Below are 27,381 nucleotides of genomic sequence, written 5' to 3'. Positions count from 1 at the left end.
ACTCTTTCCTGCAAAAACTGCTGCACTGTTGCTCTGTCCCCTCCTGTCTGCTGGCAGCAAGGCTGGAAGAGCCTCTTGCCATTTGCTAAAATCCAGTGGAAAGGCCTGTGTTGCAAAATACCTACTCTTACCTCAAATATCCTATAGAGCAGAGGGGAGGACATCAGAAGAGAGTGCTGGGCCCTCTGATGAGACAGTATTTTCATGACTTACCCCTGGGTTTGTGTGGAAGACAGCAAGGTAGGAGAGAGAGCCTCGATTAATATAGCTGGTTGCTAGTGGAGAGACGTGGCTGTAGGGTAATTAGTGCATTTCTCTGAATCCTAAGAATGCTTTAGACTTAACTAGGGAAAGCACTTGGGGATTTAAACTCCGTGAATAGCTTTATTTGTAAACCTCTGAGGGTGCTGAGTTGATGAGACAGGCAAACGGGAGTCAGATAGATAATACAAGTCCTGTCACTGGCTTTCTGCCCCACTAAAGCCTGAAGGCTGTGTTCCCTGCAGAAGGGATGTGTAGCAGCTCCTGAACCACAGCAAACTGCAGTCCAACATATCAAAATAAATCCGTACAGGTATGAGATTACTTTCATGCTGTGAATAGCAAATAGTTCAGAAGTTGCTTCTTACGCTCTTGATGCATCCCTACAGCAGAAGTAGAAACTTCCAATCAGAATGGTGGAGCAAGGCAGGATAATCACCACTTTAGCATTCTGCTTTAATTCACCTGAGTTTAGGAGCCAAGAGTCTTTATTAATACTGTGTAATTAGCATTATTTTTTTTTTTAACCCCTAGCTTGGATCAGGACAAACACCTGGTGAATTGCTGAATCCACTCGTTCTTAATTCTATCCTAAATAAAGCATTACAGTACAGTCTTCATGGTGACACCCAGCTTGCTTCCAATCTTTCTTTTGCCCTCAAGTATCTTCCAGAAGTGTTCAAGCCCAATGCACCTGATGCTCTGAGTTGCTTAGAGCTAAGGTACAAGGTAAGAAAGCATGGAGAAAGGTAGAATACTGCAATTATACCATGGTTCTTATGTACCATGGTAGAGTGAATATGTTCTTAACAATGGAATACCTTTAAGAATAGAATCAAAAAATTGTGTAATGGAAATTATAGGATTTATTTAGCCTGGCCATTGCATTGCATTATTAAAATACATATATTAATTTGTATGTCCCTGAAATACTTGTATCTGAAATATAATTTCTAACACAAAAATGTAATATGATCAGCACTGTTACTTCTTCTAGGTTGACTGGCCTCTGAACATTGTCATTACTGAGAGCTGCATGAATAAATACAACAAGATCTTCTCCTTTTTGCTTCAGCTGAAGCACATGGTGTGGACTCTCAAGGATGTTTGGTTTCACTTAAAACGCACTGGCAAGTATGATGAGCGAACTAGAGAGCGTCCTGTTTAAAATGCTTTTAGCACCTTGTGCTAGGCAATTCCTTATAAACAGTCATGTCAAGCTTCAAAAGCCACAATTTTTTAAAGAAACTTTATTGGCATTTTAAACAGACTCTACTAACAGAAACCTTCATTCCTTTAAGAATCCTGATTTTAGATGGTCTCTGTGGGTGCTGATGATAATATATTTGTGTTTTTATTTTCAGCTTTAGTGAGTCGTGCATCAAATTCTGTTCAGTTTCGACAGCTCCAGCTGTATAAACATGAAATGCAGCATTTTGTGAAAGTTATTCAAGGTTACATTGCTAACCAGATTCTTCATGTTACCTGGTGTGAATTTGGGAACAAACTGTCTTCTGTAGGCAACCTGGAAGAAATTCACAGAACGCATGCTGAATACCTCAACAAAGCAATTTTCAGGCAAGCTACCATACTTATTTTTAATTCAAATATTTCAGTTAATGGAGTGGCCAGTCTAGCTGAACGTACTTGTGCAAAACTGACTTTTACCTGACACACCAAGTAGCCTTTACATATGAAAGTGTTCTTGTGTAAGGGAAACAAACTTCATGGCACGTTACAAGGTCCATATGCTGATGCTTTTCCTCAGCTACCCATCCTCTTCATTTCCCCAGACTCCTTGGAGTTGCGTCCAGCTCCTGTTCACCCTGCCTCTGCAAGATTCAGGTATACTGAGAACCGCTCTAACCTGAAGACTAAAGGCACACTCACTTGCCACAGTTCTGTTTTTCTTTCACCCCATCCTTGTCATAACCTTTGTAAATGAATGCTGTTTCATTCAGCACGAGTAGTGTGCACAAGTAAGCCTAGCTGAAGGATAGTAACATGCTGCTTCTGTACATTGTATATGCCTTTAATAGATGTGCAGTGCCCAGGACTGGACTTTGAAGGAACAAACGTGGCTCGATGCCTCTGTCCAGATTTATGAGCAGTGCAGGAGACATCTGTCTTTCGGGAGTCACAAGCTTTTAGCCCTTTGGCTACTGAATATGAGGCACAAGGGTGGTGTAAGTAATAGGAGAGGAGCTAGGGTTTATTTGGTTTCTTCTTAAAGAGTATACGCTGGAATGATAAACTGGGGAGACGGAGGGAGAAGAGATGATAAGGAACAGAAATTATGAACAAGGAAAGAATTCTTTCCTTTCATGTGTCTCTCTCCCAGTTTTAACTAGAAAAAACTTACCAAAATCTGCTGTTTGGATACAGGGTGGTAATGCGATGAGAGGGGATTAAAGTTTAAGGAGACTCAGAGTTTGATAGTGTTTTTAAGTGTCGTCTCTCTTGCAAATGCAGATGTCATTCTAGAAATCAGATACACCAGTGCAAATACCAGTTTCTTGGAAGAGCAAGCAAACTATGTTAGGTTAGGCACCTTTTTTAAAATCACCATTACAGTTGGCTGCAGTCTTGTGGATTTTTTTTAAGCAATTAAAGAGGACACCTAAAGGATTGTCACCCCTTTGTATTTTTTTTCCTACAACCAGTAAATTATGTCAACTACATTCCTAAAGTTGTTTTTGTTCTGTTAGGGGTCTGTTGACAGAGAAGGCAGCTCCTGTGATGAACATTATACATAGCATCTTCAGCCTTATTTTGAAGTTCCGCAGCCAGCTGATCTCTCAGTCATGGACTTTCGATGCAGGGAAGCAAATGGCTGTTCATCCCAACTTTGGTCTGATGCAGCAGTCGTACAATACCTTCAAGTATTACTCTCACTTCTTATTCAAAGGTAAGAAATTGCATGAATTCTAGATAGAAGAAAAAGTCAACTGACAACTGAAAAAATTACGAAGAGCTTTTGGAAGTGTAACATAGAAGTAGGAAGATGTGTGTACTTGGTGTGTGTTAGAAAATGTAGTTCCCAAATGAAAACTGCATTATTGTGGTTTGCAAAGATCTGCATATCCATCAGTTAAAATGTCCACACAAAAAAAATCTAACAGATATCCCAAAACTGACTGTAAGTTTTTGCTAATTTGCAAAATAAGTATTTGGTATTTAGCTCTATATACATCCTTACGTTTTTATTTTCTCTGGAATTAAGTTCTGGAACTTTTTATTGGCAGCAATGAGAGACAGATACCACTTAAAAGTAATTTCAGATATATCTGCATTGGTTGAGTATTATCATTGTTACAAGATTTGAAAATTCTGATTCCCATGTTGGACTGAAGCTCAGAGAGCCTCCTAGCACTAGTTGGAGCTTATATCCAATGCTCCAGGCAAATGTATTTCAACTGCACGGATCATTTGCCAAATGTTCTTACCTTTAACGTGATAAAATTTCTTCTCACTGTCAGCTTAGCCTATAATGTGAAGAAATGGTTCTCTCTCTTTCCTCTCCGTTTCTCTTTCAGATCTTGCTTGTGGTTTTAGTACAAGCTACTTATCCTTCCCCTGAGTACAGAGGTGATTCATGGAGTTCGGGGGTTTTCTCAGAAACCTCTTAATTCTTGAAGGAAGGGCAACTCTTTCCTTTAGATCTGTTTTTCTAGAATGTTTTCTAGTCAGAATACAGTCTTCAGGAAATGAGCTGCCCTTTTTATTCTTTAAGGCTGTCCAAAAATGGTGTCAAAGGACCAAAAACAGATATTTCAGGATGAGTTAGAATGGCTGCTTCCAAATTCTACAGGAAGTCAGAACACCTCTGGGAGCCACCTAAGCCCCTACTACGAGATCTATGGTTGCTTCATGGACAGAGATTAATAGACCGTTCCGTAAGGAAATGCGCTGAGTGACCTAGTTCTGTACACCCTCTTTATTAAGCACTACAAAACAAACAAACGTGTGCTTGTTCATCTACACTTGTACCTTCAGTCACCGTGTATTGTAAAATGCTCTCTTTCACAGTGGGTTGATCCAGAATCCATTGAAAGCCAATACAAAGTGGTCTGGTCTTCAATGGCTTTGGCTCAGGCCCTAACGCCTAACTGTACACTTTCCCTTCTTCCTTGCATGTTACTGCTGCTTGCGCATTCCCTTTATCTTGGTGCATGGGATGTTTATGAGCTTAGGGAGTTTCTGTTGCCACCTTTCCTTTGTTATGAAGGATGCTTAGAGCAGTCAGTTTGTTCATTCATAGAGCTTGAGGGGTTTGTCCTCGTAATTTCTCTTTGGTTTTCCTCTCTCACAATGGACTTTGCTCAAAAAAAAAAACCTCAGCAGAGCTTCTTCTTTGACAGAGGTCACCAGAGGACATAAACATGCTTCCTGGTCAGCTGAAATTACAAGAACACACCATCTTAGCGTGAAAGCAACTTGAGAAAGCAATTCCTTATTAGAATAATAGAGTTTCACTTAGAACTGACACATAAACTTTCTTTTGCATCTTACTTGAAGTACTTTGTAATTCCAGAAAGAGATACTGAACCTTTCTTATGCAAAAATACACATTTGTTTGTGTTGTCTTCAGAGTTCTGCATTAGGCCATTTTGTGGGGTTTTTTAATTAAAATGCACAGATACTGTCAAGGCTGACTTTAGAATATTAATCTTAGTTGAAGCTTATTTTATTTTTTTTTCTTCCAGTGGTAACAAAGCTTGTAAATAGAGGATACCAACCACATTTGGAGGACTTTCTACTGCGAATCAATTTTAATAACTACTACAAGGATAACTGAACTCTGTAGAGTAAGGATCACCAATAGCATGGTAAAACAGAAACAGCTAAACCTATATGCTTATCATTTATAGAAGCTTATGCAAATACCATGCAAGAGGCATTTTTCTTCAGTGAAATAACCCGCCCTCTAATCGCTTGAAGAATAGAACCACCACATACATACAGAGAATGATGCTTCTTAAAATCCACCACACCTACCCGTTGTTTGATCTGCTGAGAGTTGATGGCGTCATGATTGCCAGGGGAGAAAAGCTGAGTGCCTGGTCTTAACAGGGGAGGCAGTGCAAAGCTGTATATCTGTGTAAATGTTGTATTTTTGGTGTTGTGAATTTCCTCCAATGTAAATACATGTATGTGAAATAAATTAACAGATACTTTCTAAAACTGTTGAGATATGAGGCACAAATGTTCAGACAGACATAAGTACCTATTTGATGTGTTTTATTTTCAAACTGATATTCTCAGTCTAAACCTGATAGCTAATTTCTTCAAGGCTATTAGTCACAGTGGAAGAGGGCATGACAACACCTTGCACTAAGGAGACCTGCTAGGAGATGAAGTATTTGACTATTCAAGCTCTCGGTAACTGTTGGATGGCTTGTGCTAAACTTAGTTTCTTTATCCCTGATTTGAGCTATACACTTTATTTTGTGGCAGTTATGTAAAACAATTCAGCATCACTGAAGTGAAACAAAACTCTCAGTCCAAATCTGTTCCAACGACTGCTTTCAACGGCAGGATCACATTTCCATTTTTTCTTTTTTTCTTCTATATTCTAAGTTCAATTATTTCTTCACAACTTCATGGTATGAGAATGTTGTAGAAAGGCAGTGTGCTTTAAAATATGTTGATTTTGAGATCCCGAAGTCACAGTTGCTTAAAACATGGATGTATCCATCAGGAGCTCATTGTTGTTTAGTTCCTTACTTAAAAGTACTAGCTAGCATATTACCGGTACTATGGAATACTGAATATGATGAGGTTCTGATGATGTGTAGGTAGTTTTATGATTTTTTTTCTGAAATAGAAATTAAGCATTAGAGTCAGAATATACCAACTGTAAGCTGACCTGAGTGTTTCTGCTCCTGGTCTGGTGCCCAAAGTCAGTACAAAATTGTGGTCATGCACAATTGTAACATAGATCTTCTATGCTGTTTCTTTGTCTGTGCTATATTTAATTAACTACCTTCCTTCTGTTCTACTGAATAGGGAGACTGAAAGAGCAAGTGGTTGGCAGACGGAGCTGTTTTGTTGCCTGGGCAGGCAGAGAGCTGTTTATCTACCTGACTTGCTCTTCAGGAACTTACAAGGCCAAGTGCGTATGTGCAAGCTGGCCTTCTGTCACAGACTGACGCCTTGTCCCCCCACCTGACTCCCCCCTAGAGAGCAGCCACACAGCAGCTGCAGGGAGCAGGTAGTGACGGCTGGCACCTTGGAGCTTGGCAGTACAGCAGGACTGTAGAAAGACAAAGTTTAAGCTTTCCCATGAACCCTGTGTAACTCCTGGTGGAAGATGGAGCTGCACTGCCTGCCCGCAGTCAGCTCTCAGCAGTGCCTTAGCTGGCCGTTGGCATAGGCAGGAAAGAGAGGGTAGGAAGAGGGAAGAGGGACAAAGTGGTTCGGAGCACCTGAATTAAACTCCTGGTACCAAATCCAACAGGAGCAGCCTTCTCTCCATTGACTTCTGAAGGAGTCCTCTATGATGATGGAAAAGAAGAGCAAGATAGCAACAGCTAAACATCAGAGACTTCTGAAATGCAGGCCACAAGTACGGCTTGTCATCCCCCCACCGTACACTAATGCAAGATTCCCTCCTATGGCGTTACAAAACCAGCCTGCCATTGCTGCCTTGGCAGCATACTCCCCCTCTGCTCCTTTGGTGGGAGATACACTAAACTGACATGGAACAAATAGGTTCTTTTAAATTTAATCATTTGAAGTGCTGTATTTTTTCTTAATCCCCTATACTCTTGCAATCTTCATGCTTCTAATTTTCAATAATTTATAAAGATAGTGACTGGGGGGGGGAGGGAGGGAGTTGGATTCGACTGTCTCCATAGATCTGTTCCAATCTCAGCTATTCTGTGATCTTTTTGATTCAGCTTAAATGCTGCTGTTTGAATTTATTTGCATCACGCTCCCTGTCCTCACACTGAACTCTGTAATGTCGATCATTTTACCAAATTCGTGCTTTTTGATGCACCTAGTGAAAAATCTAGCAGCAACGTTAGGACTTTAGGTGCAGTCTTGCAGTGATGATCTGCTTCCTTACAGACAAGTGTCTCCAGAAAAAAAATGGGAGCAAAATATGGAAATGAAGAAACCCCCCCACCCCTGCTTTTTTTATTGCTAAGCGTGATGCTCTTTGGCCAGTTGAGTTTAGCTGGGTCTTCCCACCTTCCCACCTCCCCCTTGGGCAGGGGCAGTGAGAGGAAGAGACAGCCTTGAGGCTGTGCAAGCACTGTTCAGCAATAGCCAACACACTGCTGCGCTATCAGCCCTAGTTTAGCTGCAAATCCAAAACACAGCCCCACACAGGCTGCTATGAAGAAAGTTAAGTTCACTCCACTCTGTCCAGACACTGCACAAAGTAAACAATTTTGATTTGGAAAATACTGCTTGTTTAGAAAGGGCAGTTAGGAAATAGCACAAGTGACCTCAAACTAGAAAAAAATGAATGTGTATTTACAACTTTGTGGTGTTAGATGAGCATTTCAGTATAGAAATGGTTGTAGTAGCTCTCTGCTTTTCCGCACAGTACAACTGTCAGTCTGCTGCACTCAAAAGTGATCCAGGAACATCTACAAATCAGAATTTTGATCCTCACCTTGGCACTGGTAACTCCTAATTAAACAGCAGAAGGGCGACAGACCCACAGCCAGCTCAGCTCCAAGTGTATGGGGCCTGACAGAGGCAGCTGAAGGGCATTCCCTCCTCAGTCTCCTTTTGCCCTGGGTTCATTGTCATCGACGAGGGGATCTGCTACCTCTGCTGCTGGGGAAGAGTTAAAGGTGGATGGATCACTCTTTTTTTTTCTTTTTTTTCTGGTTGTGGCTGGAGAGAACAGCGGGGAGAAACCAGTTTACAGAACAGGGGTGTCACAGTGCCAGTCTTGGTGCTGAATTTGTTAACTCCAGAAAAAACAAAAACAAACCCAAAACCGAGGTTTCCTGTCTGACAGCCAGCAGGGAAAGGCAGAGGGCCAGATGGAAGCGCCCACGCTGCTTGGACCACGATGGCTGAGGAGGTAGAAGTTGCCTATGACAGACCCCCACCACTGCCCACAACCTCAAACCGGGGTCCTTTTCATTTTGCTGTGCAGCTGACGCACCACAGGTTGCTGCTTAGGGGATGGAGAACCCGCTCAGTCACCAGCCAGGCCTGGGAGCCCACACAGCTTTGCCATCATCAGCAAAATCACTCAGTGTCTCAGTGCTTAAGATTCTCCACCTGAAAAATGGTAATAGTAGTCATCTTTTTTTTAAAAAAAAAGGTTGCACAAAGAAAGAAAAATGGAAGCAAATGCTATTTAAATAGCAATGTAACTATCTATTGTTCTACTGTATTAAAATGTCAACTTTAAAAAAAAAAATCAACTCCAGAGCAGGAAACACATCAAATAAGCTTTGTAGGTCAGCTTAGCTGACTAAAAATGTTTCTGCTTATGCTTGCACACAGTATCATTAAATCTCATCTCTGGGTTTATCTGCTGAAGGCGCAGGCTTAGCAAGAGCTCTGCAGTGCTGAGCACTGTCCTTGCGCAGGGGAGGAAAGGAACAGCACAGAGCTTCACTTTTCTGTGTGCCTTGGCTAGAGAGACAGGTAAGCATGACTTTCCCCCTTTGGGTTTCTGCTCCCCTGGTAATTCGGCAGTTGCTATGAAAACTGCATGATTGGTTATGACACACAGAAGAAAAGGCAGTGTCTGGAAGTTCATCACTACCCCTCGTGTCCTTTGATTTATAGGCCATGGTACCTGTCCCACATCACAGGGCAGCTGCAGCCATCAGTTGTAAAGCTGATTTGGGGGTGGGGGAGAATAGAGGTGCTAAGGGGGGGAGAGGGGACGAAAGGCAACATTTTTGTACAGCTGAGAGCAACTGAGGACTGCCACTGCACAAAAAAAAACCCTCTCCCACTGTAAATGCATGAAGCACAAAGCCAAATGAAAAGATTTAACATAGCTATTAGTTGCATTATTTAGAACATAGCCTCGACTGTGTGACCTCATACTAGATGCAATAGCATTGTGAAACCCTCCTGTTGGTTTACATCCGTTACCCTCACGTATCACCTGGCTCTGGAGGGGTAAGCGCAGGTTATCGCCTTGACCTGTCTCATATCGACTCTGGTCAGAGGTAAAGCTGCCCGAGTCCCACCCACCTCTGTAACGGAGCTGAAGACTCTGCTAAGAAGCGGCTTTGTGGCTGCTTGAACATGACCTAGCACACTTAGCAGACTCTGTGTGGTGGTGCGTGATCTAATGAAGGGTGCTGTGTGGAGATACACACTCAGATATGTGACACATGGACCTGATAAAGTAAATTCAGGATAACCGAGGCCTGAATTTGCTCTTTCAGTGGACCCTGGCAGCTGCCTCAGCCCTTTGCTTGGATGCACACCATGCCAAGGGACAAGCAGCAGGTTTGGCCTAAACCCACTTCCATCACAAACGAACTGAAATGCAGAACACCAGAAACAACCCTGTTCAACAGATACTTTGGAGTGCAGAAATTCACCCCAGCTGAAGCACCCCGAGGAGCTACGTGTGTATTGAGGTGGGAAAGCGAGCTACATCAGAGCTGGGTGACAGCCCAGCAGCACCTTAAGATGTTTCTCAACATTCTCAACTGATGAGCAGAACAAATTACTCATTACTTTTAGTATCACCCAAAAAGCACTTTTCCATCCCCTTCTCCAATGTACTTGCAAAGACTACTGTAATCTCTCCCCGTTCTGAACTGACCTAGTGTGCAAGCAAACAAAACATCCCACTGCATGGGGATCGGGGTGGCCAAGCAGAGGACAGATGAAAAGCCATGCAGAACTCCAGGTAACAACCTCCTCTGAACCTGCTGTATCATTAAAAGCCCCAGAGGGCAATCAGCTGCTGCCCATGTCCCCAGGTGAGATCTTCCAAAAGGGAAGAACCCCTGCACTGAACTGCACTAAGCCAGGCAGCCCCAGAACACTCACAGAGTAACGCACGTTGGCCAGGATCTCTGGAAGTCACCTAGTCCGATCCCTGCTTAACACGGGTCCAACTGGACAAGGCCCCGAGCAGCCTGCTCGAGTGACATTTTGAGGATCACCAAGGACTGAAATGCTACCACCTCTGGGCAACTTGTTTCAAAGTCTGGCTGTCCTTATGGTGGAAAAAAAAAATATCCTCCTACCTACTCAAGTTTCCCATGTTGCAACTCTGTGCATTGCTTCACATCCTGTTACCGTGCTCCCTTGAGAAGAGTCTGCCTCTACCTTCTCTACACTCTCCCAGTAGCTGCTGTAGACAGCAAGGCATTTCTCCTCAGCCTCCTCCTGAGGCTGAAGAACTCGGTTCTCTCTGCCTCTCCTACGCACGCCACACATCGCCTGTGCTACTCTGCCCAGAACCAGTGTTTGACTACACCACCACCGAGGCTCAGAACAAGTACACACCATCGTTCATCTGGCCGCCTGTGCAAATATTCCTCCCCTTCAAACCCACATTTCTCCTTTCTCTGCTCCCTCCCCACCACCATGAAGGCAGCCTAAGTTTGCTCAAGGAGGCCCTAAACAACCCAAGCCATCTGCTAAAACAGCTGATGTGACATTAATGAGGTTTTGGTTTAAAGCCAAGTGTGTGGGACTATGTAAACCCCTTGGCTCTGCCAGTAAGTAGCTGTGGAGTAAGCAGAGAGTGATGCTCACCACTGAATTGCTCCCTGAGCCTCTGGGCCCTCGCAGCTCACAGAGAAGTCCCCTGTACTCAGGCTGTAGGAGCAAGAGGAGGCTGCAGAGCCGATTTACAGACTGCTTGATCCTGATACACTACTTCCTCATGTGCCAGGGCATCCATCTCATCCAACTTGCTCTAAACTAAATGTTCTCCACTCTGAAGAGTCCCCTTCTCTAGGGTATCACTGAGATCTTGGGGGGAAAAAAAAAAAACCTGCATAATCTACTCAATCCAGTTTAAACAAACTTAAACAAAATGCATCTTCACTTTTTACCCAAAGGCCTATTTCTATGAGCAGAATTTAAAATCGCAACCTGTATCTGTTGACATCAGGTGGTGGGTTTAATTCCAGTGATGTAAGGAAGAATAAAAGAGGTGTCAGCATAGGTCTTATGGCCAAGTAACTAAGAGGTTTCTCTTTGAAAACGGTGAGGGTCCTTACCTTGCTCCAAGCATACTACTAACATCGCTGGCGAGGCAGGAGACCGTACACGTCATAACTCACTCCTCAGGAAACACTGCAAAAATACAAAGTGAGGTTTCTGTGATACGACCTGGCCATCCGATGTTAACACAGAACGAATACTTCTAAAGAAGTGAAGTCTGTGAACAGTACGGTTAACAGTCAAACTCTTTCAGGAAATAGGCACGAACAAGAATCTTAAAATTGCATTTTTTATTTTTTAAAATAAAAGAATCAAAGAAAGCAGTAGCACTTGTTTGAGGGAAAAAAACCCCAACATCAAAACCCAAAAGACAACACACAAAACATTCCAAAGTGAGAGCCGACAGTAAAACATTCAGCAGCTGTTAACATATAACAATTAGTTATGGTGAAATCTGATGAAGTCATGAGAGGAGTCCTACTGCCACATGAGACTAAGTCTCCAAGAGCTTCTCGTTTCAGTTTTGTAATCTGGGTACCACTTGCTTTTATGCAAGGGTAGATCAGATTGCATAGGCACAGACTGAGCCTCATCAAGTGTTGCCACAGAAAGCTGCTGATGTGAAGAGTCACCAATTCATTTTGAGCACAAGTCCATGGCTTTTATACAAGCAAAATATTTGACCAGTAAGAAATACTATTTTCAGGTTTACCTATTGCAAATACAAGCTGTAAAAAATCAAGAAGCAATTTATGATTCAAGTATTTAGACCCCCAAATGTTATAAGCTGTATTCCCTTCTCCCTGAAGAACTGAGCTAAGAAAGAAAGTTCTTACCTGGACAAAATTCGGTTTAATTGTCCTGAACAACCTCCTGCTTCCACACTGCTCCGGGAACAAGAACAGATGAAACTCACTATTCTCAGAGCTGAAACTACTACTCGCCTCTTGAAATGAGAGTGCTGGAAGAGCACAAACATTTCACTTGGCTCCGGATCATAACGCTTCTTCAAATACAAAGCATTGATATTATTGCATGCAGTGAGAAATCGAGCAGTTGAATGTCAGCGCAGTTAGGCTAAGTGAATACCCTTCGGTGAACATACTGCACCTGTTACAAATACAACTTTTACCGAGTGGCACACCAAAGCAGCCACACCAAGGGTCTGCATTCACCATTTCAAGCTTTCTAGACCCCGTGCACTTGATCTATACGTGAGCAAAGAATGTATTTAGCTGGGAACACCACCGTATTTTCAGTCTTCACTACATTCAATTTCCCTTTTTAAGGACAAAATTTCTAGCAAACTGTTTCAAAGTAGCTCGCTCTCTCCATGATTTTGGCATTATAGGTGCAAAATAATTTATATCTTTATATGCAAAATAATTTGGTAGTTAATTCAAATTCTCCTATGTCCAAACACACGGTTATAGTGTCTTTCTCCTTCTCCGTACCATTATTAATGGAGATCTATTCAAACCCCCCAAATTAACATCAGAATGCTGTTAAAAAGACTTGATCCTTAGGTACAGTGTAAAATCATTACTTTTTAGACCATTCTGTTAAGCCAAAAGCTTGGGCAGAACTCCTCCAAAACACTGTTCCCCTCTGCCTCTCAAAAGGAAAGATAAAAACTGAGAAACAAAATCAGCACAGAGTTACGTGGATGAGCTTGGAGCAACTTCCCCCCCGTGACTCCCTTCTGGACCAGGCAGACCATAAGAGACCACTGGTTCTGCAAATTTGTCAGGTGGATGCTTGAAGTGTCTTTCAAATTGCCAGCACGCTTCCCTTCCCTGGTGCAGTCCTTTTTCCCCAGCATTGACTTTCTGTTAAAGTTTCCAGTAAATGGTTTGGTTCCAGTACCTCCAAGTTCAGAGGAAGGATAATCCCCAATAAAAGTCTCAGACTCCTACAAAAATGGATTACTTCTAGGAGACGACCAGCTGCACTGGCTAGCATTACTTGTTGCCCACTTCTTCAAGGTACTTCCTCCTTCAACTACACCATTCTTCCATGGACTAGGTAAATACACCTTCAGGTTTGTCCTTTTCTGTAAGGACTCCAAAATGTCACAGAAAGTGCTGTGTTTGTCAGAGATTCTAGTTTGTCACGCATCGCTATTTGGTACCAGTTTCTCCAGGTCGAAGGCAAGACAGAATGAATGTTTACATTTCAAGCATCACCTCTTTGCTGTGGCAGCAAGGAGGACAAATTGATTATTAGCACAGATGGATAAGCAGCAGCCCAACTGTTCTCCCTGTTTTTTGATAGCTCATATTTTGAGGAAGACTTTAAAGAGCACAATTCAACCTGAGCTAATACCAAGCTTGCACAGGGCTGGAGGAAGAATTTACTAGAGTACACTTAAATTCACAGTGTAAGACGGTGGTCTCTTTGGAAAAGAGAAACCTTTCTATTAAACCAAACTTTTCCCAAGATTTCAGGTATCTGAACCAGTAATAAGAGTCCTTTACAAAGAAGTTCAGAAAGCTAAGTAATAACTAACTATGGAACAACTTGGTTTTGCTGATGTGGCAATAATGGCAACCAACTTTCCCCTGAAACGTCAACTGAAATGTTATCAATAAGTAACTTGCAAGCAAGTCGGCTCTCATCCCTCTCCCATATCCTCTGTAGTCTTTTACACAAGCTCAAATAGCAGGTTCCAGAACGGCACCTTTCAGCATAAAGATTTTCAAAGATCGTGGAAACAAACTAAACGGTGAAGACAAAGTGGGAATGGAAGGGTCCCACTGACCAGCATGAACAAAGAGGTACCCCACCTCCACGGTTCTCCTACAAGGAGACTCTGTTAAGAGCACACAAGTAGGTAGGTAACGAACCTGGATTTGAGTACTGGGGTAGTTTAAGGTTCACACTAATTTGGCTAACTGACCTTGCTCAAGTCAATTGGCTTACAAACTGCACCCATGATTTTTAGTAAATATTTACATGTGTTGTATGCAAACATACTGAACCTGAATAAACTTTACCACCAAGATTTTCCAGTGCAAATGTATATAGTCTCCCTTAATTCTGCTCTTAATGTATTTAAAAAAAAAAAAAAATAACTTCAATTGCTCCCCCCAAACCCTAGCCTGCACAAATTCTCTGAAAATAAGATAATGATTAAATATCAATCTGAAGGTTCACAAGAAATGAACTACTTAATTAAATGAAACATAGCTTCAAACAAAAGCAACACGGAATCTATTCCTCCATTAAAGAGGACTAGAAGTCTCTGCAAAGAGAAAGCAGCAAATAAATGTTAGAAGTACTATTAGTTAAGACATCAGACAAAAACAGATCAGATTCCTGACTTGGTATTTTTGTCTTCACATAACAACAACTCCATTTGGATATTCAAAATTCAGCCTGCCTCAACATAAAATATTGCTTTCTACTTGCAATGCGGTATGAATAAAGGAAAGACTTTCAGTCTCAAAACATTGAAATTACTGACGTATACAGGCTGTCGGTTGTCATTGGTTTGTTCCAGTGACCCACAATTGCTTCAAATTAAGCACAGCTGAAGACTGTTGCAGATGCATCCAAATGTAGGGTTGTTTCAATAACTTAATAGCACTTTGAGGTTTGCCTTGCTGAATTCTTCACTGCTGAAGGAGGGTAAGAGTCTTCAGTTTACAGCAAAAAACAAAACAAGGCAGTTATGAAGATCATGTAACACAGAGCTCTGACGCCCACAGTGGAGGTTTACTGCAATATGGTAGTCTGCTTCTGGTCTCCTGAGCACAAGCAGCTCCTGTAGCAGTTGCTCCCTCCTCTTCTGCATCTTCCTTTACCTCCCTGAAACTTTCTGCTTCTTGGAATGGATTCTCCAAGAGTTTCAGTACATTTCTTACCTAGAGAGAAAACATAGCTTGGTTATGAGAATTTAAAAATGAAAGGCAAAATGATGTAGAGAAGAACCTCACACCACATAATGATTCAATATATTGCATTTAATACATGAACCCCAGACAAGCCAAATATTTAATAGATGAACAGTATGCGTATCAAATAAGCTGAAAACTGTAAAATCATAACTGGCTGGGTTTGCATCTGTATGGAACTCAAGCTCAAATAACTTTAAATGCAAGTATCAAATACAAGTTTTTATGTCGTTTCTCAAAATGAATTAGTTTTCCCATATTCTGCATGTAACAATCAACATGCCGAATTCCACAGGTGAAAAACGTGAGTTTTAAAAGATAACACTTCACACAGCAAGGAACAAATATAAATTAACCCCCAACTGCCTCCCAAGATGAACACCATTCTGAAGACAGTAAAAGCAGAGGTAAGTGTCTTGTCCTGGGATCAGCCTACAAAAGCTGGTGAAGTTCAGATTCAGATTTTCAATTCCTTTCTTTGCTCTGCAGTCATTAATACAGCTCCCTCAAAAATAACACAGACCTCCTGAACAGTAAATTCCCGATCCCCTTACTGCCTGAGACAACAGAATGAATCTTGCCTAGCAAAATGTCAGTCATCAACAGCACCACTACACATCCACACAAACCCAGAGAGATGTTAAGCAGTAATAGCATACCTCTGAGAAATCCCCATTTTCAGCTGCTTCTATGGCATTCTGGGCAATATAGTTTCTCAAGATGTATTTTGGGTTGTTTGAACTCATAACCTTCACACGATCGGTGTTCCAGGCATCAGCATCACTTACGCTTTCTATTTCTTTTTGCAAACGGACTCTGAAATTAAGCAAGTAAGAACAACTGGTTTGGATCAAGAATCATATGTAAAAGTTGACACGTTTCCTTGTCCCGAGATCCTTAGTTTGCAGTTCTTAATAAATATTACATCACTTATAACCCTCTCAAGTTTCTAACATGCAGCACGACAACAGACTACAAAACGCCACTTCATTGAGAAGCAGCATTACAGACCGTCAGCAGGTCCTGGCAAGGCCAGGAGTGGCACACCTTGCATATTCGCTGAAAAGTCAGACTGAGATAATGATGCACTGTCTGTTCTGCATTGCTCTGCAAACACCATCACATTCAGATCTTGCCTTTCAAGTATTTCTACGCTTGTTTATTGGTACAAGCTTTTGATGTTGCGATAAAAGGGATGCAATACAGCTGAGGCAGTTTGATCTACCTTTTAGCCGGAATACTTGCTAAAACTCTCAGCCCCACTGGAGAACAAGATCACAGCCAGCCAGGTGAGGAAAGGAGTCCTGACCTAATCCACACAGCAGAAACAACTAATGCTCTGCTAAAGGGTTTTCCTTACAAAAAAAATCTCCTGCTAACACCAAGTTTTTAGGCTTTTAAGTTATGCCTATTAGAATAGTCTGGATGTTTTTTTTTCCTGGGCATGACTTCTTCTACAGTTACTCTTTGATTATGAATACTTCTACTTGCTTTCTATATTAACACATATATTTTTCTTCCAGAAAAAACAATAATTTAAAAGGATAAAACACTTAGAGGTCAGTCAATTGTAGTTACTGAGCACTGAGAAGCTCAAAACTGCAATTAGCCTCTCCTAGAATCAACATCAACATTCTTGAAGCACTTTTAATACTAGATTTGATGCTAGGTGATTTCTATACCCCCACCCCTCCCCAAAATCTAGTAAACAAAATACAAAGATGCCCTTAAACTTTCACAGCAACACAGATATGGATCTTGGCAGTAGTTAATGTTCTGAGTTGCATGCCCCCCACATCCCTCCTGATCTATATACTTTGAGACAGGGTGTCTATTGTGAGATAGGCACACCATTCTCAAATAAAATGCAGAAATAAAATACACTGCTACAAATACTAAGAAACCTTACCTGTATTTCTCCAGCCATTCCTTCCAGTGTCTTTTATTTCTGCTGAGTAAATCAGCTGCTGTCAACTGCTGCAGTTTAGAGAATTGTTCAATGCGTTCTAATTCTTTATTTATATTAGCTTTTGTTCCAATTAATGCAAGCAGCTGAGGATTAGACTGAGCCAACATTAGCATCATTGACAGTTGTCTGGGAACAAAAGGAACAAACACATTAGATATTAAAGTTGAGCTTCCCGTCAAGAACCATCTTTTTGCAGCCATAAAGTAGATATGAAAACATTCACAATAACCTATGGTATCACTAGAGTGGTTAAAAACCAGTACTTCGTAATTAACAGAACAATTTTTTAATTACAAATTATGCTAATTTTACTGTTCCTTCTCCCTTCTTCAGTGTGTTTAACTCACACTCCTGTGGTACATAAAGTGCAGACAATAGATTTCCTGATTTACCAGTTGGATTCAGATGTGCAATTCTCAACAAAACACCCTTGGAACTTTGAAATGGATTTGGGATAAGGAATTTGACCTTACTTAGGTGTCAAGATAACACAGAATCCACAGGTTTTGTGGTTTTTTAATTTATTTTCCTAACACTAATACTGTAACAGCATGCAGAATAAGGATCTAACACCTACTAATTTTACCAGTACTAATAAATACTCAAATGATACCGGGAAAGATACCTCATTTAAGTCATATGAGACAACAGTTTGTTTATTTGAATTTTTTTTAGTTAGCCAGTCTAAATCACAGAATGAGAACTGCTTTGTGGTAATAAATTCCTAACAATATCCAGGCTATTTTGCTGCGAGTTTGGCTAGGATTGTATCTTTTTACATTTGACTCTGTTAGCTGGTGCTGTACAATAGTTTCACCTTATTTTTCGATACCATGCTAGCTAACTTGTATTTTTCCTGGATTAATAACTGCACTACAGCAGAAAATAAAAGAAAAAAAAGAACAAAGAGTATAATTTGCAGCATATCAAAATACACGAAATATTTTTATTTCCTTCTGTCAATGCATTTATAAGCAAAGGAGAAAAGAAACGTTATTCCCTGGTCTCAAAACAGACAACTCACTATATCAATTATATTTTCCTACTTTTAGTGAGCAGAGATAAGCTAGGTGCTTTGATTTCCAAGTTTATATAAAGTACTATCCAAATCTGATTTACACATCTGACATGTCCAGCTCTGTGATATCCAAGTGCTGTGATAAAAAAAAAAAATTAGTTATGCACTCACTTTAACACAGTGCTATTCCCCTCCAAAGCTTTACATTCATATCATGATGATTTACAGCTACTTTTCATTTTCCTCTAAGCCCGAATGCAGTGTTTAAAAAAAAAAATTGTCTCATGTCTATCACATCAGCTATCTTCATATTGCATGATATCTGCTTACAATTTCAAAGTAGCTGAAACCTGGAACTTAATTAAATAAGCAGTATCCACCACCTTAATTTACTTCCATTTCATTTTAGTGTATCATCACAAAAACTTAAATAACCAATAATATCTCCAAAATGATAAATGCCTACAGCGAACCTCCTTGGCATAACACCAAACTTGTATGAACAAGTTTCACACCAGTCCATTTTCTCAACTCCCTGCTTTCTGCAAGTGATTAACTGCGATATCAACACACAGAAAAAGCTGAAGAATTTTAGTAGGTTTGTTACCTTCATGGAACACTTATTGAGCAGAGAGAGAGAGGAAAAAAATATACCCCAAATACCCCCACTCTAATTCCCAGCGCCGCCCGCCCCCGCCATCTGGGAAGATACTAGGGGGAAAAAAAAGCAAATTAATGGATCACACCTATTCCCTGTTTTCCACTTCTCCAAAAAGTGAAAAACTGCTGCAATCATTGCCATAAGCAGCAGTTGAACAAAACTTTCTATTTTTCCACACTTAGAGTAGCTGGACTGCTGAATGTGGCCCATCAAATAGGACATGGACAGCACCCCACAGTTCTCAGAGCCTAAAGTGTGCATTTAGGTTGTACCTAGCTCAGAACACCAGTGGCTGAAAGTGATTATTTCCTGACAGTACATTGGCAGAAGACAGTAGCATTACTGTTCAAATCCTTTTCTTCTGTAAAATATTTCTGTATCACTTCACTGTCTGGCACTCTCATTGCCTTAGTCAGCAGAGACAGTGGAGAAACTAAAAAAAAAAAAGACCAAGCAAAAGCTCAAGACAACTTTAGCCCAAGAGCCAACTGCAGCAAGTCACTGCTGAGCATTCACCAGTGACAAAACACATAGGAATTTGCACTGCTGTAGATCATGATGCATCCACTTAACAGTGAAATTTCCAGATTTAAAATTAGTCAAATATTACATAGCATGAAGAGTTCATTATGGTTATAATGAAACTAAAAGCATGGGCCAAAAGCATTTAAGTCAAGAAGAGTATTACCTTGGATCCATCTGTGGTTTGAAAGCAACTTTCAGTTCTTCCACAGAAGCACACTGACTTGTAAGCTCTTCTAAGAAATCTTCCAATTTTGAAGGATCAAAATCTACTGAGAATGAACTCAGCAAGTAGAAAATATTTGTGAAGTCTCCACCTGAAAAAGTAAATTCTATGAGTAACATAACTAATAGATCAGCAGGTAAACAGGTCCCCTACAGCCTTCCTAACTCCCCCTGAAGCAGTACACGTCACCACTCTGAAAGGCAAACAAACTGCTCCCTCAGTGAGGGTGCAAGTGTGAGACGGGGGGAGCCCTGTACAAGGCAACAACTACCCCACAGCTCACAAGGTAATTATTTTTTCAGTCTTTTGTTCTTCTCTCGGGTGACAATGTAGTTGCAAAAGGCTGCTTTCTTGTAAGGTCAAGATATAAACTATATCTTGGTTTGATTATAGATACTGATGGGCTATTAAACAAGAACCTTCTGTGCTCTTCACCAACCTGTGAGATGCATGGTTTCAAGGAGCTCAGACACCAGCTTACTATCTTCTTCTAACTCCAGCTGGATTAGGCCTAGTTTCTTCCTCATCTTCTGCAAATAATGTTTCTCAAATTCTGTGTCATATTCTTCTTCCAGGATGAGTTCACTTATTTCCAAGGGCAGCTCTGGAACTAGAGCTTCGGCAAGCTTCCCTAGGTTCCACTTGCAAATCTCTGGCTGCTTGTTGTAAGCATAGCGCCCTGTATTATCAGAACCATTGCAAATGTGCTCAGGGTCATACCTACAAATGAAGAAATAATTACAATTCTTCTAGTTATCTGGACACCAATACCGTAAGAAGTATTACTTTTACTATTTCAGTTTCCTCCAGGAAACTAAAAAAATCCCAAAGCGAACACTCCTTCTTGATTCTTTTCCCAAAGTTACCTCACTAGATGTTTTCCTGCCCTCTCAAACACTGAGAAACCCCACAGGCTCTAAGAAGAATCTAACACTTAGAGATGTTGTGAATACAGTTAAAAAAAAGTTGAAAGAAGAATTACACGACAAGTAGAACTAACTTAATCTACTTTGCCATTAAGAGAGTTCATAAATCTACTTTAGAATTAAAACATTAAAGCAATTGTGAACATCAGGACTGTTCTACATTGCAAATACATGCGCACATTTCAAATAATGATGCCACACTGACCTGTCCATAAATCCAAAAGGGCCGTAGTCAATGGTTAGTCCAACTATGCTCATGTTATCTGTGTTCAGCACACCATGGCAAAACCCAACACACTGCCATTCAGCAACCAATCTCGCTGTCCGTTTTGTTATCTAAAAGAGAAATATTTTTTTTTCGTTTTTCAACACAATGTTATTTCCAATACATTCGTGTATTTCCAAGTGTTTCCTAGTCTGAACTGATGTTTCTACAGCTCCAATGGCAGCAGATTCTGGCAGTGTGCCATACACACAAGTATCTTAAGGACAGCTTGCCTCTCTCCTCCTGTTAGCAACTGCCCTGTTTCTCAGTCTCCCATTTCTGTTTGCCTCCTCTTCTTTCCTTCCATGCTTGACTTGCAAGTCAACTGGGCAGCTCTAAAACGTACTGGAGACAGAACCTGAAATAAGGTAAACTGTTTGACACCAGACATGCACTATTCTAGTCATTATACAAATATATTCTTTTGCTTACTACTAATTAAAAAAACCCTTTAACTACAAGCAGGAGAAAACATAAGCAAAGTCTGAGAAACAGAATGAACTATATGCAACAGAGCCCAATGTGAAGTTAGTCTTTTGGTTTACCTGGTATGTAGGAGTGATTTATAGGAAGGCAAGTGGTTTACACAAAAAAAATTATTCCCTGGTAACAAATTTTAGCACTGATAAGCACTTCTTGCAATTCGCTGAGAGTGGAAAAAAGCTACAAGGTTAAGTAAAAATATGCCAAGAATGATAATTTTATTTAAATGCAATTCTTCACTGAATGCATGTTTCACCAGAATTTTTCTGTTGCTTAACTGAGAGTTATTGTTACGGAATCCTTGACTGCAATCACTGCATGTGTTCCATTCTTCAAATAAATAGTGGAATGTTGTAGAATAGTTCTAGTTATTTAATTAAATTAGCCCACCTGTCAACTACAACTAGATATTCCCTATGAAATCTAAAAACTCAGGAAGCCAACCTAGCTTTTAAAGGAACCTAGGTATTTCTAAATACTTTACTGAATTGCTGTAAATAAAAATTTTATGTAGCCATCAGCTAAAACTTTTAAATCAAACTATTTTCATAGCTAAAAATCACTCATCTTCCCAAAGAGCTATCAATGTACAGAAATTTAAAGCAACTATTCTCTCCAGGCTGCAGTGTAAGCATACTTTATTAAGGTTTAAAAAAACGATCCAGTTAACAGAGGAAACATTAGTTTTATCCCTCTGTCTTCAAACCCGGAGTTTTTCCATTTTTCTTTTTTTAAACATGTGCAGACAGGTAAGGAAGAAAAATTAGAAAAATCATGCCCTGGGATGATCTGACAGGTAGTGAAAACCATAAATGATGCTTGGAACAGAAGATTTTGGTTCACCTTGAGATCCCATGCTTCTACTTTCTACAATATCCTCGTGGTAGGTACTTTACCCGTTTTTCCTGAATGCTGCTGCTTCACGGGGCAGCGGGCAGCCAGCTACACATGTCCCAAACTGATTACTGGCACATCATAAACCAGTAAGGGAGACACACCCTGCACAGTGGCTCTGTGCCAGGAAGATGGTAAAACAGAAAAATCCTGGCCCTTAGGGTTGGGATGAAAGCACTCCAGCAGTAAGGCAATTCATGACTGCTGGATGTCTTTGTAGGAACACATCACACACTGCCAGTGCTCTGGTAAAAAAAGAAATCCTGCTAATAAGAACACCTGAAAGCAATTAAAGCTTGCATGCTACTCAAAGATGGGTATATTGATTAGAAAGAGATGGCTTTGCACTCAGGATGACCTTCATTCTTTCAGATCACATTTTTCTCCTGCTAACCATACTAGAAAACAAGTATGGTGAATATATAAATAACAGCACTATCTCAAGGACATGCTCGCTTAAATTTAAACAACTCCTACAAATTAGTTGAGAAGTACAGATAATGGTGTTTGCTTTCTAGACAGTGCTGTCAAATGCAATCACTTGTACATTTTTCCTCCATTTCTTCCACAGTGCAAAAAGAAAGATAAAACACATCAGAGTTGAACTTACAGCACCTCCCCACTATTAAAAAAAAGATGGTCGTGTTTGTCGAATTAGGTAATAGGCTGGGGTGCTTTTCAGGTGGAAAAGGTATGGAAAGTCTCCACTAAGGAGGAGAGCACACATGAAGAGGCAACAATGCCAGCACAGGCATGGAGCGCAGACAGGCACAGGCATGGAGGAGCACAGCAAACTAACAAAAAGAATGGAGATGGGAGCAATAAGGAAAGGATGCCAGGATAGGGGGGAGGAAATCAGTAGTAACTGGGCTAGGAAAAGCAGCCAAAAGCAGAAAGAGGCAGAACTGGGCACACACACATACACATCTGCAAAGATCCCCAAGTCCCATCACTTTTCTGCCATCAGAAAGTAATCATGCCATCAAGTACAGAGCTGGACATGCGGACGGTGGGTGACAAGCCGCAGTTCTCATCAGCTCCAACCACTCAAACACAGGCGGCCTGTCCCCTGAAGTTAAACTCTCCGGCACCCCATGCTGGGCCAAAGCCGCAGCTTGCTTTTGAGGAACCACTGCAAGTATGCACAGGCTGTGTTAAAGCAAAAACAAACCACCCCAACAACCCACACAAAAAACCTTCCCACAAAACAAAACCAAAAAAACCCCACAAATTGAAAATCCACAAAATTTAGAGAATGTCAGATTTTAAGCCTGCCTTTTGACCTGTTATTGGTCTGTCATGAACATGCATCGTTGCTTGCAGCCTCTCCCTCAGTCCCTACCATATCATTTCACATTTCAAAGCACCACAACTTCTTTTAGGCAGGCTAGTCAAGTGTATTAGACTGTGATATTTTTTAATTATTCTGTTCACTGGCTAGTTACAACACTCTTAGCTGGGTTGTAACATTATTTGAACTTCAGGTGATCCAAATCGGAGCCTTTATTATAGTTCTCCAGTAACTTCAGACTGGATCCCTTCTGCAAGGGTAGCGTTGCTACATATTAATCACTAAAACATGAAGAGAAGCATCTTATTCCCTTACCCCAAATTCTTTCTTTGCTCACTGAGACAAAGGAATATAGTAATAGAAATTCAATGTCAAGAATAATAACACAATATCAACAGTGAGGCAAACGGTAACTTCAGGAGATAAAGTGTAGATACCAATTAATTAAGCTACGTTTTACTTCAAAGAGAAATACAGCAATTCTACATTTACTAAAGTTGTATTTCCAATTTTTAGTATGGATCTCCAGTAATTGTTAAGGTCTAAATTTATACAATAACTGAAAAAGGGTCTCTGAGAAAGCATCCAGCCTCTCCTCTGGGCCACTGCAGAATGACCTGATACTACGCCACATCTAAGACACACTTATATTACCTGATCTTACCATTCGCAAAGTTGGAAGTTTTGCAACTTCCTCAGGCAAGCCCTCGCAGTGCTTGACTGCCTTTAAACATTTCAATTCTAAAGCCTGAAGTTAAAGGGATTTGCAGCCAACACTCCTGTTTGTAATTTGGAAAATGAGAGACAAGGAAGTGACTCCACATTCTCAGTACTTTACAATATGATGACTTGCAAGTGATGTCTCTGTACCGTCAACTCATCATCCAACAGTCAGGACCAGAATTCCCCCTCGCAGTCTAAGACACTCTCAGCAAATGGAGACAAGCCTTGGGAAGTTCTCCCAGAGCAGAGAAATCATGATTTACTATTAAAAAGGTTAAACTGCTTATCATTGGTTTGATCATTATCAACATTGCTTTCATCGATAAGCAGTTCTATTAAGAGTGTTTTCTTCAAAGAACAGTTCAGGCAATTGGATGATACAAGGTATTAACTGACTCCAGTCGTCTCTGCTTGCAGACAAAGTTCCAAAGGATGACCACTATGGATTTATGAAGATAATCTGATCTTTCTTACCTCTTTGAAGAAAGCAGCATTCCTCTGAATACTGTTGTCTGAATAAGCCTCCTGGATTTCTGGATAGAAAGTGCTGATCACATAATCAAGCATCTGTATTCGAATATCATTTCGGTTAACACTGGGACCCTTGCGTCCTGTGTATTCATCAGTAGGTTTAAAAATTTCAAAAGAACCAAACCTGTTTTAAAATAACAAAAACATGTTTTAGTATTATCTGATACCATTAACGTCATTTGATTTTACATGTCATAAAAACATTTACTGTTGTTGCAATAACACCACATCATCTCTTGAGTTTAACACCAATCCTTCAACCGACTGAGAGAAAAGGCCCGCAAGATTCCTACACTGAACCCAGCGAGGCTCAGTGACTCAACGCAAGGAAGCGCATACATCCATGTGTAACTAAACTGACAGATCAACACCCTAGCCAGCACCAAAGACCAGCTCGTTAAAGTTTCTTACAACCACTTCTACAGAAAAATTCTCATCCTGAGTAAATATACAGAAACAGGACTTATTTAAAATACTAGACTTCAATACTAGACATCAAGCACATAAGACAGATTTTTCCATATATATATATATACACACACACACAGACAGGCCTGCACACATATAGATACATGCACATACCCCTTACGCCTCACTTTCCTCTACTATCCTGTTACCTTACAAGAAACAATACAACTTCCTGAAACTCCTCAAGTTTTGTGCCAGAGCAGGAACCTTGTACACCTCTCACGCAGGGAAAGTACACCCAAACTTTGACAGTACTACATTGGAATAGCTTTGGAATTAAGGGCAGAGCTATAATCCACCACTACTACCAACATCAAAAAAAAGCATGTATTCTGTGCAGGCATAAACGTGAAAAATCTCTTCTGAGGTCTGCAGAACTTAGTTCTTCTTTCTACCAGGCTAGCATCCTTAAGTGTTTATCTGTCTCAGCTCACCCCATCCGCTGGACAAGAAGAACAGCTTCCTACAGCTGGGCAAGAGAGTTCCAAGCCTCCAGAAAAAGAAACACGCAAATGGTGCTGTTAGGGAAACGCACTTAAAATGGTATTTTAAAAGACTGCTGTGCTTGGTTTTAAAAGAACAAAAAAACCCCAGCAAAATAGGCATGTACCTTATAAATGTAGAAGCTATTCTCAGAACAACTGTACACCTTTCACTTTTTGGATTCCCATCATAAAATATGTCACGGATGACTTTTGAGTCAGATGTCACACACGTTCCAGCCCTTGTTGTTGGTATTCCTAGGTGAAACATAGCCTCGCTGCACAGGAACTCCCGTATGCTTGACCGCAGGACTTTCCGACCATCGGCTTGTCTGCAACAAGACAACACAGAGAGTTTTCAGGCTATAAAGGCAGGAACTCCTGTCTCCCCTTAGCAGTCGGGAAACAAAAGCCTAGAAGTGATGTGCTCTGTCCACGGTCACACAACAAAGTAGCGGCAGACCTGAGAACAAAAGCTGGACCTTCAAACTTCTGTTAAAGCTCCATTAGACGAACACAACACACTTGCAATGAAGACCACACATAACAGAAGAAGACAAACCTTTCAGTTACACATATCCCTTCTAATCATTAACTCTGTTGTTCTTATTGATCCAATACACTGTTTCAAAAAATGTGGACAAGTACAGCTATTTTATTATATACTAAGTCACTAGTTTCCTCTTAATAAAATGCCTACTGTTATGCCTCTTGAAAAATAATGTGAATCTTTCTGGGTAAGTAATCTAGAAATGGGGTGTTAAATATGGGCGTACATGGCAGTTGCATCAAAAAAATCCTGAACAGACAGCAAATAGCAAACTTGCTTATTTAATAGATATCAAGTAAACCGAACAGGCACGGGTGGTTCTCAGCCCACAGTCCCAGCACTTCAGAAGCCACAGGGAAGCAGGAGAGCTGCCGAGGGCAGACCTACAATGCCAGCACCACATCTGGGATTTTCTGTGATTTCCTTAACTGTCACAGACCTGAAGAAGGCCTTCAGAGCACCACATGCATAAAACCAAGGTGTTACCGAGCCTGTGCACAGCTGGAACAGAAAACAGAGGAAATGCAAGTGGGAAAAATGACCCAGCAGATTTAAAGCAATGCAGGCTAAACTGACTAGCGAAGATATCCATCCCTTGCAGGGATTTGCTCAGTATGACATTTTGGGGCTTTTCCACCATTCCCTCCACGGCCTGGAAGGATGGAGAAAAGGCACTGCTGGCACTAGGCAGAAGGACCAGCAGCCGCACAAGCCAAACACCCACGTTTTAAACACCGTTCGCGTGGACCACAGGACAACACGGCAGCAAGCAGCTATTACACACTGCTGTCCCCACTCTCCTCGTGGTCTGCGTCCTCCTCAAGGGGGAAAAAACCTCAGAGGAGGGTAGCCAGGGGCAGAAGTAACGTACCACCTGAAGGAGATGCAATCACAGCCTTATTTTCCACAGGAAAATTCCGCCACCTTCTGTTTTGGCATTTAAGCGTTACATTTGCTGCAGCGAAGATTAAAAAAAAAACAAACAACAAAACAAACAAACCACGAGGGCTTAAGAGATGACCTCTGCCTCGGGGAATGACCCTCCCCTCAACACCAGCCGGGAAACCGCCCCGCTAAGGCAATTCGCGGGC

The 27,381-nt window shown here is 41.0% G+C and overlaps 2 protein-coding genes across 2 annotated transcripts in view; one reads left to right on the top strand and one right to left on the bottom strand.

Moving 5' to 3' along the window:
- TUBGCP6 (tubulin, gamma complex associated protein 6) overlaps positions 1-5,445 on the top strand; it is a 23,213-nt gene extending 17,768 nt beyond the window's left edge. Inside the window, 5 exon segments of the mRNA XM_009707810.1 lie at positions 796-990; positions 1,259-1,391; positions 1,626-1,839; positions 2,970-3,169; positions 4,968-5,445. Of these exon segments, the coding sequence (XP_009706112.1) occupies positions 796-990; positions 1,259-1,391; positions 1,626-1,839; positions 2,970-3,169; positions 4,968-5,059 (834 nt within the window). The 3' untranslated portion in view covers positions 5,060-5,445.
- Positions 5,446-15,065: 9,620 nt separating this feature from the next.
- LOC104167520 (selenoprotein O) lies at positions 15,066-26,068 on the bottom strand. Its single transcript, XM_009707809.1, has 8 exons — positions 25,869-26,068; positions 24,734-24,914; positions 20,809-20,939; positions 20,117-20,397; positions 19,618-19,768; positions 17,191-17,376; positions 15,941-16,097; positions 15,066-15,251 (listed from the first exon to the last, which is right to left on the bottom strand). The coding sequence occupies exons 1-8, from the start codon at positions 26,009-26,011 to the stop codon at positions 15,066-15,068; spliced, it is 1,416 nt and encodes a 471-aa protein (XP_009706111.1). The 5' UTR covers positions 26,012-26,068.
- Between the last annotated feature and the right edge of the window lie 1,313 nt (positions 26,069-27,381).

The sequence above is a fragment of the Cariama cristata genome, unplaced genomic scaffold (genome assembly GCF_000690535.1).
Source record: "Cariama cristata isolate BGI_N322 unplaced genomic scaffold, ASM69053v1 scaffold4739, whole genome shotgun sequence".
Taxonomy (NCBI): Eukaryota; Metazoa; Chordata; class Aves; order Cariamiformes; family Cariamidae; genus Cariama; species Cariama cristata.
This window is presented reverse-complemented; position numbering and strand designations above follow the sequence as displayed.